At 49.2% G+C, this 13,561-nt stretch overlaps 1 protein-coding gene across 5 annotated transcripts in view; it reads right to left on the minus strand.

Annotated features, from left to right (window-relative positions):
• Window positions 1–13,561, minus strand: part of TTC7A (tetratricopeptide repeat domain 7A) — a 368,146-nt gene that overhangs the window by 252,176 nt on the left and 102,409 nt on the right. For all 5 annotated transcript variants that reach the window (XM_083175293.1, XM_083175295.1, XM_083175292.1 and 2 more), the window contains exon 9: window positions 76–213. In XM_083175293.1, the coding sequence (XP_083031419.1) occupies window positions 76–213 (138 nt within the window). The remainder of the gene's footprint in view (window positions 1–75; window positions 214–13,561) is intronic.

A 13,561-nucleotide genomic window follows, 5' to 3' on the forward strand; every position in this document is an offset into this window, starting at 1 on the left:
TCCTGCACTTAGTAGTTAGTAAGTGCTACACAAATGTATGGCCAGTCCATCCTTATCAGTAATACAGCACAGTACCTCAGACAGCATGGCATACTGCCCTCTCCTGGCCATTGTGATACTCAGCAGGTCATACACCGCAGATGCATTTTGAAGGCTAACAGCCCGGTCTTCCTTCTGGTCTGGAGCTTGGCTGATAACACCATCTCTGTTAGCCTGTTAAGATAGAGACATGTCAGTCAGAGAGTGCGCTGCTAATTTACCATAGAGACATGTCAGTCAGAGAGTGCGCTGCTGATTTACCATAGAGACATGCCAGTCAGAGAGTGTGCTGCTGATTTACCATAGAGACATGTCAGTCAGAGAGTGAGCTGCTGACTTACCATAGAGACATGTCAGTCAGAGAGTGAGCTGCTGACTTACCATAGAGACATGTCAGTCAGAGAGTGAGCTGCTGATTTACCATAGAGACATGTCAGTCAGAGAGTACATTACTGATTTACCATAGAGACATGTCAGTCAGAGAGTGCACTGCTGATTTACCATAGAGACATGGCAGTCAGAGAGTGTGCTGCTGACTTACCATAGAGACATGTCAGTCAGAGAGTGCACTGCTGATTTACCATAGAGACATGCCAGTCAGAGAGTGTGCTGCTGATTTACCATAGAGACATGTCAGTCAGAGAGTGTGCTACTGATTTACCATAGAGACATGTCAGTCAGAGAGTGAGCTGCTGATTTACCATTGAGACATGTCAGTCAGAGAGTGCGCTGCTGACTCACCATAGAGACATGTCAGTCAGAGAGTGCGCTGACTTACTATAGAGACATGTCAGTCAGAGAGTGAGCGGCTGACTTACCATAGAGACATGCCAGTCAGAGAGTGCGCGGCTGACTTACCATAGAGACATGTCAGTCAGAGAGTACACTGCTGATTTACCATAGAGACATGTCAGTCAGAGAGTGCGCGGCTGACTTACCATAGAGACATGTCAGTCAGAGAGTGCGCTGCTGATTTACCATAGAGACATGTCAGTCAGAGAGTGAGCTGCTGATTTACCATAGAGACATGTCAGTCAGAGAGTGAGCTGCTGACTTACCATAGAGACATGTCAGTCAGAGAGTGAGCGGCTGACTTACCATAGAGACATGCCAGTCAGAGAGTACACTGCTGATTTACCATAGAAACATGTCAGTCAGAGAGTGCGCTGACTTACCATAGAGACATGTCAGTCAGAGAGTGCGCTGCTGATTTACCATAGAGACATGTCAGTCAGAGAGTGCGCTGCTGATTTACCATAGAAACATGTCAGTCAGAGAGTGCACTGCTGATTTACCATAGAGACATGTCAGTCATAGAGTGCACTGCTGACTTACCATAGAGACATGTCAGTCAGAGAGTGCACTGCTGATTTACCATAGAGACATGTCAGTCAGAGAGTGCACTGCTGATTTACCATAGAGACATGTCAGTCAGAGAGTGCACTGCTGATTTACCATAGAGACATGTCAGTCAGAGAGTGCACTGCTGATTTACCATAGAGACATGTCAGTCAGAGAGTACGCTGACTTACCATAGAGACATGCCAGTCAGAGAGTGAGCTGCTGATTTACCATTGAGACATGTCAGTCAGAGAGTGCGCTGCTGACTCACCATAGAGACATGTCAGTCAGAGAGTGCGCTGACTTACTATAGAGACATGTCAGTCAGAGAGTGAGCGGCTGACTTACCATAGAGACATGCCAGTCAGAGAGTGCGCTGCTGATTTACCATAGAGACATGTCAGTCAGAGAGTGCGCTGCTGATTTACCATAGAAACATGTCAGTCAGAGAGTGCGCTGACTTACCATAGAGACATGTCAGTCAGAGAGTGCGCTGCTGATTTACTATAGAGACATGTCAGTCAGAGAGTGCGCTGCTGATTTACCATAGAAACATGTCAGTCAGAGAGTGCACTGCTGATTTACCATAGAGACATGTCAGTCAGAGAGTGCGCTGCTGATTTACCATAGAAACATGTCAGTCAGAGAGTACGCTGACTTACCATAGAGACATGCCAGTCAGAGAGTGTGCTGCTGATTTACCATAGAGACATGTCAGTCAGAGAGTGAGCTGCTGACTTACCATAGAGACATGTCAGTCAGAGAGTGAGCTGCTGATTTACCATAGAGACATGTCAGTCAGAGAGTACATTACTGATTTACCATAGAGACATGTCAGTCAGAGAGTGCGCTGCTGACTTACCATAGAGACATGTCAGTCAGAGAGTGCACTGCTGACTTACCATAGAGACATGTCAGTCAGAGAGTACACTGCTGATTTACCATAGAGACATGTCAGTCAGAGAGTGAGCTGCTGATTTACCATAGAGACATGTCAGTCAGAGAGTGAGCTGCTGACTTACCATAGAGACATGTCAGTCAGAGAGTGCGCTGATTTACCATAGAGACATGTCAGTCAGAGAGTGTGCTGCTGATTTACCATAGAAACATGTCAGTCAGAGAGTGCGCTGCTGATTTACCATAGAGACATGTCAGTCAGAGAGTGCGCTGCTGATTTACTATAGAGACATGTCAGTCAGAGAGTGCACTGCTGATTTACCATAGAGACATGTCAGTCAGAGAGTACACTGCTGATTTACCATAGAGACATGTCAGTCAGAGAGTGCGCTGCTGATTTACCATAGAGACATGTCAGTCAGAGAGTGCACTGCTGACTTACCATAGAGACATGTCAGTCAGAGAGTGCGCTGCTGATTTACCATAGAGACATGCCAGTCAGAGAGTGTGCTGCTGATTTACCATAGAGACATGTCAGTCAGAGAGTGTGCTGCTGATTTACCATAGAGACATGTCAGTCAGAGAGTGCGCTGCTGATTTACCATAGAGACATGTCAGTCAGAGAGTGTGCTGCTGATTTACCATAGAAACATGTCAGTCAGAGTGCACTGCTGACTTACCATAGAGACATGTCAGTCAGAGAGTGTGCTGCTGATTTACCATAGAGACATGTCAGTCAGAGAGTGCGCTGCTGATTTACCATAGAAACATGTCAGTCAGAGTGCACTGCTGACTTACCATAGAGACATGTCAGTCAGAGAGTGTGCTGCTGATTTACCATAGAGAGACATGTCAGTCAGAGAGTGCGCTGCTGATTTACCATAGAGAAGTGCCAGTCAGAGAGTGCACTGCTGATTTACCATAGAGAAGTGCCAGTCAGAGAGTGCACTGCTGATTTACCATAGAGAAGTGCCAGTCAGATAGAGGTTTGTACGTAAACAACTAGTTAATTTAGTGGAGAGGGGAGAGTAGTGGCCTCACCAAGCTGGCTAGAAAGAGTGATGGTATAAACTAAAGTGTGATCTTAGAGATCACTATCAGGTCAGTCCTATATAGGCCATTAGGTAGCCATAGTTTCATCATCTTATCACTGTTTCTGCAGATTGGTGCTAATGAGAGGAGTAACCAAACAACACTGTTGCTAAGTAACACCTATATTACAGCTGGTCTGACCTCTGACCCCTTCCACCAGCATCGGTGATCAGTCATTGCCTGAGAGTTCAACTGCCCACACCTACTGATCATGTCAGACAGGACAGACTTATCCAGTTATATTTTTTATTATTAATAATAATAATAATAATAATAATAAGATATGTTATTTTATAAAGACATGGCAGAGAATGCAGCTAAAATGAAATATGAATACATTGAGCTGAAATCATACATATGTGAAAGTCAATAAAATAATATGAATGTTGACAACCTTCACTAATCTGCTTTAGTCCTCATTCCAAATATCTAACACTGGGCCTGATTCAGAGTTTTCTGCAGAAGTGCAAAAATCAATATTTGCCGATGTCAGCACTACTGCACACATGCATGGGCCACTCCCGATTTGTGGGAGTGGTCTGTACAACGCAGGCGTTTCCGGGCGGCCAAAAAACATGGCTGGCCAGCGTCTGGCTTCGCTGCTAGGCTACCAGGGGCATACTTGCCTACTTTTGAAAACTAGTTTCAGGGAGATTATAGAATTTTGCACAGCACCCCATAGAGGGGGCGTGTCATGCTCCACTTAAACGATGTGTGGATGTCTCCATATATGGAGAGATTGTGAAAATAGATTGTGAACGTGGCACCTAGAAGCGTGGGTGTGTACTGCTACATCTGAGAGGAATCATTTTAAATGACCTATATCCAACTGTAGATGAGCCCAAAGCAGTTAGTAACAGATACTATACTTGGTAAAGTGCTGGGAAATGGCGCTGATGATTCAATGTAAATGTATCTATCTTTTATTCCTTTTTCCGAAAAAAATGTAACAGTGTAATGTGGCCTAGGTGAAATGAGGGAGATTGCTAGACTAATGAGGGAGAGAGGGAGTTTGCTGCTATTTCAGGGAGTCTCCTGCAGAATGCAGGAGGGTAGGCAGCTGTGACCAGGGGGCAGCTGGTAATGTGTAATCCCTTCACTATATAGCAAAAAAAATTGCACGTGACAATGGACCACACCTTATGCCCACGTCACGCACAGCTGTAGAACTACATGATTTTTGTTGACACCACAGCATTCTAAAGAGAGGACATTTCCAGATGCGCTCAGCAGGTTTGCTACAGTCTTGCTGAATAGCCCCACTTAGCGCCAGGTCCAGCACATTTTTCCCTCTAAATGATCCTTATTCCCAAAAGTAAAACACATACAAGTGATACAACTACATTGCAAGCTCACGCTGATCAATTTGGTGTGCGACATTTGTACATAGGTGTGTGGGGTGACCAATCCCTGGATCAGCGGGATCCTGGGATTTTGGCCCAACATTGCTGGGATTTCCACCCCAGGACTGGAGCCAATGCTGTGATTCATTTGTGTATAGTTATTTATGCTGGGCAGCGCTGAGCACCTGCAGCACTCGGCTACCTGGCTGTGCGGCGTGATGTGAGAGGTCGCAATGTGCTGCCCTTTTATTATATTATTATTTTATTTATAAGGCGCCACAAGTGTTTCGCAGCGCCGTACAAAGGAACAGTCCACTTACGGAGGACAGCAGTTATCATCTGAGCAGTGGTGTGTCGTCTGGATTGTCAATGCTTGGATTGAGAGTTTTTAAATCCCAAATCCAGGGATTGCAAAAAACGACCTGGGATTGGCCTCGAGATGATCTTGAGAATAGAGGCAGTGCGCATGGAGAAGGCCGGGATAGTGAATCATGTTCTATCTCTGGGACTGCAGCATATTCCTGTGATGGAGGAGGGGTCTAATGAGATGAGAGATACGCCCATGAACGGCCAGCAGTCCTTACTGGGCTTCTCCCATACCCCTTTCACATTGTAAATTCCGGGTCGGACCCGGGATTTGGACACGGGTCCGTCCCGGAAGCGACCCAGTATTTGCTAGGTTAGCCCCCCAACGGCAACCCGGCAATAAGCTAGGTCGCTGATGACAGAAAAGGAGGGGGGGTACGGAGCGGCAGTGCGTCATTGGGGGGCGGGGGAGGAGGCAGCACTTGGAGTTGATGCTGCCACCTCCATACAATATGAACTGGGGCCCAGTTTACCCATTCACACTGCACAGCAACCAGGGTCCTACCCCAGATTAACCCTTCCTTTAACCCGGGTCGGAATGCCGTGTTGCTGAACCTAGGTATTTTGAAAAGGCCTTTCACACCACACTTTCACCCGCCAACAACCCTGGTTAGACCCAGGTTATTTGTGTGATATGAAAGGGGTATTAGAGAGGAGAGACAAAATGTTTGCAATTATGGTCCAGAAATAGGGAGTTCTAAGGACCGAATCTCCCATATCCTGAAATCAATAAATAAAGGCGCAGCAAGCTAACCTGAATTACGGTCTTTGTGTTTTTGATTCAACCTCATTATGAAATTCTAAGCGCACAATCTTTTGCTGTTTTTGAAAGGTGGATTGGGAAGAGTCGCATAGTATTGTTTGGTGAGGATTCGTACCCAAGTAATACATACATCTGCCTTTAGGTCACTTTCCTGCAATATCAATTAAAATATTGGTACTCTTTACTTAGAAGGGCGCCCATCATGGCCATCTCGGGCATTGAATGCACTAAAAAATCGGGTGCGATGCGACCGACGAGATGCCCGAGATTTCCCATAGGGAACAATGTTAAATGTCTCAATTGACCCGATTTTCCTGTTCAATGCCTCAATTGACCCAATTTTTCCATAGGAAACAATGTTAAATGGGCCACAGAGGCCAAATAGGCACCCTGAAGTGTATGTACGTTCACAGGTATCCGCGTCCCCTCGCGGGCTTCACAGCTGTCCGCGTCCGCTCGCCACGCTTCGGGCTCGGTGGCTCGCTGCGCTTGCCACACTTTCTATTCTCAACTCCACGCCGACGTGGATAGTGGGGGTATGAAAAGGTCGTAGGACGCGTACCGCCGCTCCTCGCGGGCTCGCTGCGCTCGCCACGCTTCGGGTTGACGTTGATCGTGGGGTGGCGTTAACAATTGTGGGGGCCATTTCACACTTCAGGGTGCCTATTTGGCCTCTGTGGGCCATTTAACATTGTTTCCTATGGAAAAATCGGGTCAATTGAGGCATTGAACAGGAAAATTGGGTCAATTGAGACATTTAACATTGTTCCCTATGGGAAATCGCGGGCATCTCGTCGGTCGCATCGCACCCGATTTTTTAGTGCATTCAATGCCCGAGATGGCCAAGATTTTTTACTAACGATGCCCACGATCAAAATCGTGGGCACCGTTCTAAGTAAAGAGTACCAAAATATTTGACCATTTGGGATATGAGAAGGAGAAATAGGCAATCTAATGCCAAGTCTAAAGTTTTCTGCGATATCAAAAAAAAACCTATAGGGTATAATTTGTATGGCGACTACATAAATAAGTATTGATGTTGATGGTGGAACGTGACAAGCCCAGAAAAGTGCCCAGAAAATCCCCCAAAAATAGTACTATAGTGATGACAGATGATATTATATAGTTGTGCTTTCATAAATATATAACTCAATGTGCAAATTTGATAGAACGAGGGCTGCATAGGCTCGAGTGAATTTAAGAGCCAGTGAATTTGATGGTTGTAAATAAAGCTATTGAAGAAAGTGCAAAGTTCCCAGGGGAAATCTCAGTTTAGAGAGGGGTATATTAGGTGATGTTGGTAGGAAGTACTTCCTCTTCGAGTCTGGATCCCCACCCTCCCTATCCCTTTCCATCTGTGCTACCTGGCCTCCGGGCCATTCACCAAATTGGCTTCTATAGCTTTAATTATTAATCGGTGAGAAGGCGCTCTGGACCAGCAGTCAGGTGGGGAGTCAGGTGGTCGCTGTGCGGTATTGCCCCCCTTTGCCAGGACGGCGGGCGAGTCCCGACTCAGGTGGTGGGACATTGGACAATTTATGGAAGTGTCCTCGCCAGGCCATAGAAGGGGTGGTATGTCCGTCACAGCGCAGGCTGTACCACACAATAATGGGTGTTGTCGGATTGGGGCGCTTCGGTCGCTACCATGAGTAACACTCTGGACTGGTGCTGGTTTCAAGTGCTTTCTTTGCCATCCCTTAGACAAATAGGGGTCACACCATTACAATAAATATTCATGACCTGTTTAAACTTACGCAGTGGTTGTCCGTGACTTTATTTATTAGAATAAGGTGTTTGTGTGAGTTATTTCTAGGCATAAGAAGTTAAGTAAAGGTATAGGCCAAGCAGCATAATTCATTAGGCGCCTTAATGACGTACTATCACATGGAAATATCAATTTGCAAATCGCCAATCAGAAGTTGCGTCTGACTGCCATCATTTTTATAACGTGTCTTTCCAGAAGTAAACAGGGAAGTGGCTGTGCGTAATCATGCCGCCTTGTATTCGGCCCACGGTTGTTCCTCTCTGTTTCATCTCTGCAAGGAACAGAAAATCTACCCAAATTGGAAATCTAGGTCTGGACACACTCTGCTTAGAATGTGCTGTATGGAAATGCAAATATTACCTCACAAAAGTTGTCAAAAGTCTAAGTTGGCTGGTCAATATTTTTGGGCAAAATGATGCGAAGAACCTCAAATATACTCTTATATTGCAGAATCATGTGTAGAACTACAAGCCTCAGCATGGTGGAACCTATCATTATGTTTAAAATTAGTATGTGCAGTTTATGATCCCCCCCCCCCCCCCCAAATTTGAATGAGACCCAATGTGCATACCATGGAAATGAAAGGAAAACTGCCCAGTCTATAGTACCACTGTTAAAGCACTGCGCACTATTATTAACCCAAAGACCTCCGCAGCACCGTACATAAAATACTCAGTGCATCCTTACTTTAGTATTCCCCGGTTTCACCATCAGAAAATCCCAGCATTCTAGAATGGAGAAGGAACTGGAGACTGAGAATAGGCCGCCCGTCCTGTAGGAGCCGGACTGGAGGCAAAGCCTGGGGGTAGGCTCCCCTGACAGGGTTTGTAGGGAGCTGACTAGCAGGTTAGTCATAGGAGGGGTGTCTAAGGAGAGGGTCATAGGGGGAGGGGCTTAACGGGGTGTTGGAGGGGTTTATAAGCAGGGTTCAGGCGGGAAATAGGGGTCACTGGGAGATTTTCTCAACAGCTAAGCAGCGTGACATCTCCCATGGCTTCCCCAGGCAACGCTGATGCGGAGGTATCCGCTGCGCTTGCTGCCCTCAGGGAGGCAGCTGGCACCAGAGGGGCTGAGTGGCTGCAGCAGCAGATGTCAGGTCTGCTGGGGGGACTGGGAGCAGCAACGCAGGAGGCTGCTCCAGCGGGTGCACGGCCTCGGAGGTCCAGGCCTCCGGAGCGCTTTAGCCCATCTGTGTCCCCCGGGGTTCAGCGCCGTTCACGGAGCCCCGTTAGGGACCCTCCAGGCCAGGCTGCGGGCCGGGCACCTTCCGCCCGCAGGACCAGGTCTGGGAGGAATCCAACCAGCAGGCGGAACCCTCCGCGCGGGGGGAATCCCCCCCACGTGCAAGAAGATCCGGCGTTGCGTGGTACTGGACCTGGTGCGGTGGGGCATGCGGGGCATGCTGCTGCCCAGCGCGGGGTGAGTCGTGCCAGGGGGGCAGAAGTACAGGCTGAGGACCGCAGGCCTGGTACACGGAGCGAGAGGCGCACAGCTGGCTCCGCCTCCAACGAGGTCACGCCGGCTGGTGCTGTACCTGAGGGTCGGGATGACAGGAGAAGAGAGATGGCAGCGTCAGCAGATGATGGAGAAATACCTGGTCCTTCCTCATTGGCTGGAGTTCGTCAGGACACTGGACCTGCGGCTGCTGGGTTCACAGCCCCCAGGCAGCCTGGTGAGTCTGTCTCTATGTCTGTTAATGCTTTAGCGCAGAGTCAGGGGGGGGGAGGGTTAGCCCTCCAAGGGGAAATGAGTAGAGGTTTTACTGAATTATTGAGTGGTTTTGCAGATTGGTTGGTGGGTTTGCGGCAGGGGGCGGGGCCGTCCCCGGCGGCAGCATGGGTGCCGCAGAATGCGGGCACACCAGCTAGCATTAGTGTGCCAGTCAGTAATAGTGTGCCGGTTAGCAGTGGGGTGCCGGTTAGCAGTGGGGTGCCGGTGAGCAGCGGGGTGCCGGTATCCGGCGGTGAGCAAAGTAGCAGTAGTGCAGGGGCAGAAGGGGGCAGTGTTGGGACGCAGGAGGAGAGTGGGAGGCTCAGTGACACTGCAAAAGGGGAGGTGTATGTATGCTTTGAGGGGCCATTGGGGGCCCACCTGAAGCAGAAGGTGAGGGAGAAGATTTGGAAAGGGGAATACGTTGATATATTTTCATTGCTCCCTTTAGAGCGTTTTAATCTGGATAGGCCCCGTAAGGAGGAGAAGAAGGAGGAGGAGGAACGGCGGCGGTATCGGCTGATACCGCGGTCATTCACGAACTGGCTGCAAGCATTTGCTATTTTAGCTAGTGTAATTGGGGAGAAGGCACCTGACAATTGTTCAGGCTTGTTTTGTTACATGGATGCGATAGGAGAGGCATACCGTGTGTATGGGGGCTTGGCTTGGCTCAGGTACGATGAGCAGTTTAGGCAGAGGAAGGCTGTTCGCCCTAACATACGTTGGGACCATAAGGATATTGCTTTATGGTTAAAGGTGACGGCTCCCACAAAAAGTGGGCAGCCCTTTCGTGGGGACGGGGGGGGGGGCGAGGGAGGCCACAAATGGGACGGCCATGCAGAAGGGACTCTGCTTTGCCTTTAATGACGGGTCATGTCGTTTTGGGGCAAAATGCAAATTTAAACATGAATGTTCCTCGTGTGGAGGGACCCATGGTGCAAATAAATGCTTCAGAGGGAAGTCACGGGACGGTAATTCAAAAGGGGGAGACACCGGTTCGGCTGGAAAGGATGCTGGGCTATCTGCGTAGGTATCCTGACCAGCAGACAGCCGTGTTGTTGGAGGAGGGGTTTAGGGAAGGTTTTAAGATACCTTCCGACGTGCAGGTTTCAGGGGGCTTGAGGAGGAATTTGAAGTCTGCAAGGGAGCATCCAGAGGTGGTGCAGGATAAACTGCGTAAGGAGGTGCAGCTGGGTCGTATGGCTGGACCTTTTGGGTCGGCACCATGGCCAGATTTGATAGTCTCTCCATTGGGGGTGGTGCCAAAAAAGGAGGCGAACAAGTTTCGTCTTATACACCATTTATCTTTTCCAAAAGGGGCGTCGGTCAATGATGGCATTGACCCTAACATCTGCACGGTGGTTTATACATCGTTTGACGCGGCTGTTCAGTGGGTGAAGCGGTTTGGGAAAGGGGCCAGGTTGGCAAAGACTGATATTGAATCGGCATTCCGTTTGCTGCCGGTTCACCCAACCAGTTTGCGTTTGTTGGGTTGTTGTTGGGACGGGGAATTTTTTGTTGATCGTTGTTTACCGATGGGTTGTTCTTTGTCATGTGCTTATTTTGAGGCCTTTAGTTCTTTTTTGGAGTGGGTGGTTAAGGATGTCTCTGGGTGTAGTTCAGTTATTCATTACCTAGATGACTTCTTATGTATTGGTCCTGGGGGGACCGGAGTATGTGACTTATTGTTGAGGACTGTTGAAAGGGTGTCGGCAGACTTTGGGGTCCCGCTTGCTCCAGGTAAGACGGAGGGCCCTGCGACTGTGATCAGTTTTTTGGGTATTGTCATTGATACCGAGAATATGGAGTGCCGCTTGCCCGAGGAGAAATTGCTGGGTTTGAAGGCCGAGGTAGGGAGGGCATTGCTGTTGAAGAAGATTAGATTGCGGGAATTGCAATCCTTGCTGGGCAAATTGAATTTTGCGTGTCGCATTATGCCTATGGGCCGCATTTTCAGCAGGAGGCTGGCAGCAGCGACAGCAGGGGTGGTTCTTCCTCATCATTTTGTCAGATTAGGTAGTGAGTTGAAAGGGGACTTGCGGGTGTGGGCAACTTTTTTGGAAGCTTTTAACGGCAGAGCCTTGTGGATGTCAGACACATGCGTCGCTACTGAGCTAGACCTTTTCACAGACGCGGCCGGGAGTGGTGGGTTCGGGGCATATTGCCAGGGACATTGGTGTGTAGGCCGGTGGCCGGAGTCTTGGGTGCAGAGAGGCATGGTTAAAAACTTGGCATTGTTGGAGTTGTTTCCTATCTTGGTAGCAGTAGTTGTTTGGGGGGAGCTATTCCGCAATAGGAAGATTTGTTTTCACTGCGATAATTTGGGGGTTGTCATGGCTATTAACCAATTGTCGGCATCTTCACCGTCAGTGGTCACTATTTTGCAGCAGTTAGTATTGGAATGTCTGGCTTTGAATTTGTGGGTTGTGGCTAGGCACGTTCCCGGTGTCTCTAACGGCATTGCGGATGCTTTATCTCGTTCACAGTGGGAGCGTTTTCGGGAGTTGGCACCAGAGGCGGACAGGGAGGGGACCGGGTTCCCGAGTCGGCTCTGGGCTCTGCTGGACGGGTAGTCGATCAGCTCATCAGGGAATCCTTGGCCCCGAATACATGGTCGGCATACAATCAGGAATGGCGGAGCTGGTTAGAATGGCGTGAGGTAGTAGGTCTAAAGGAGGATGATGACGAGTTGGCTGTCTTGCTATATATAGGCCATTGTAAGGAGATTGGTTGGTCAGTGGCAAAAATCACGCGCTGCATGGCGGGCTTGGCTTTTGGGTTTCGTGCAGGCGGCAGGCCTGAGTTCACTAAGAATTTCCTGATTGCGCAGGCTTTAAAAGGTTGGAGGAGAGGTCATGTCGTACGGGATCAGAGAAGGCCGGTGTCTTTCCAGTTGTTACAGAATATGGGCATGAAGTTAGGGGAGGTCTGTAGTTCCAATTTCGAGGAAAGGTTGTTCGGGGTAGCTTTTTCGCTTGCCTTCTTCGGGGCACTGCGGATTGGGGAGCTCGTGAGCCCAAGCGTGTCCAGGCCGGGAGGTTTGTTAGGAGAGGATGTGGATTTATACTCGGATAGGGTGGAGCTAGGGGTGAGGAGGTCTAAGACGGATCAGTTAGGGAGGGGGAAGAAGGTAGTTCTCTTCTCTGTACCAGGCTCAGATATGTGCCCGGTGGCACGGCTGAGGATATTTAAGGAGGTCAGAGTGGGCAGGGAAAGGGATCCTTTGCTGATGCATGCGAATGGATCCTTTTTGTCACGGTTTCAGTTCACAAGTGTGTTTAGAGCAGTCCTGCGGACGTTGGGCCTCAAGGGGGAGGAATACACGGGTCACTCTTTCCGCATTGGGGCCGCAACTGAGGCTGCTAGAATGGGATTTGGGGATGAGTTGATTAAGCGTATTGGGTGGTGGGAATCGTCTCGCTTTCGGTCTTATGTTCGTTTAGGGGATTGTTGAGGTTGACTGTGTTTTTTCTGTTTTAGGGCAGCCTCCGTGCCTGATTTGGATTTTAGGACATTCATATGTCTTTTGGGGAGCTTTACGGGCTGATGTCAGACCGAACGGCCGCCAGCTGGGTTTGGATAGAGAGGAGGCAGTGGTTCGCTGGCTGGGAAAACGCGGTATGGTATGGAGTGGAGTGCTGCAGGAATTTCACCGTTTTGTTCGGCTCGATAGGGTTCCCGACATACTAGTTTTGCATGTGGGCGGGAATGACCTTGGGGGCAGACCATTTAGGGAGTTGATACGGGATATCAAGTTTGATCTCCTACGGTTATAGGCAATGTTTCCGGATTTAATCACGGTTTGGTCAGACATCGTGCCACGCCATTATTGGAGGGATGCGAGGTCGGCTGACAAGCTCAATAAGGCACGGATTAAAGTTAACAGGGCGATTGGGCGCTTTATGGCCAGGAACGGGGCTGTTGTGGTGAGGCACAGGGAACTTGAGTCTGGTGCCGGGGCATTTTGGAGAGGTGACGGTGTGCACCTGAATGCTGTGGGGATAGATGTTTGGTCTTTGGGACTACAAGAGGGAATAGAAACAGCGTTCCGGATGTGGGGGGGGCGCACGGGGTTAAGGGTTTAACCTCGTGCTTAGTGGCGGAGGGGGGTCCTCGAGGTTGGTGGCATTGAGGCTTAATTATGCGGCGGGGAGGGCCCCATGAGGGGGCTGGACTCCCCTGGGTGAGGTTAATTAATGAGCACTGGGTGTGTACAATTGGTGCCCTCGAGCCAATCGCTATCGG

The sequence above is a fragment of the Crinia signifera genome, chromosome 3 (assembly GCF_055691185.1).
Source record: "Crinia signifera chromosome 3, ASM5569118v1, whole genome shotgun sequence".
Classification (NCBI taxonomy): domain Eukaryota; kingdom Metazoa; phylum Chordata; class Amphibia; order Anura; family Myobatrachidae; genus Crinia; species Crinia signifera.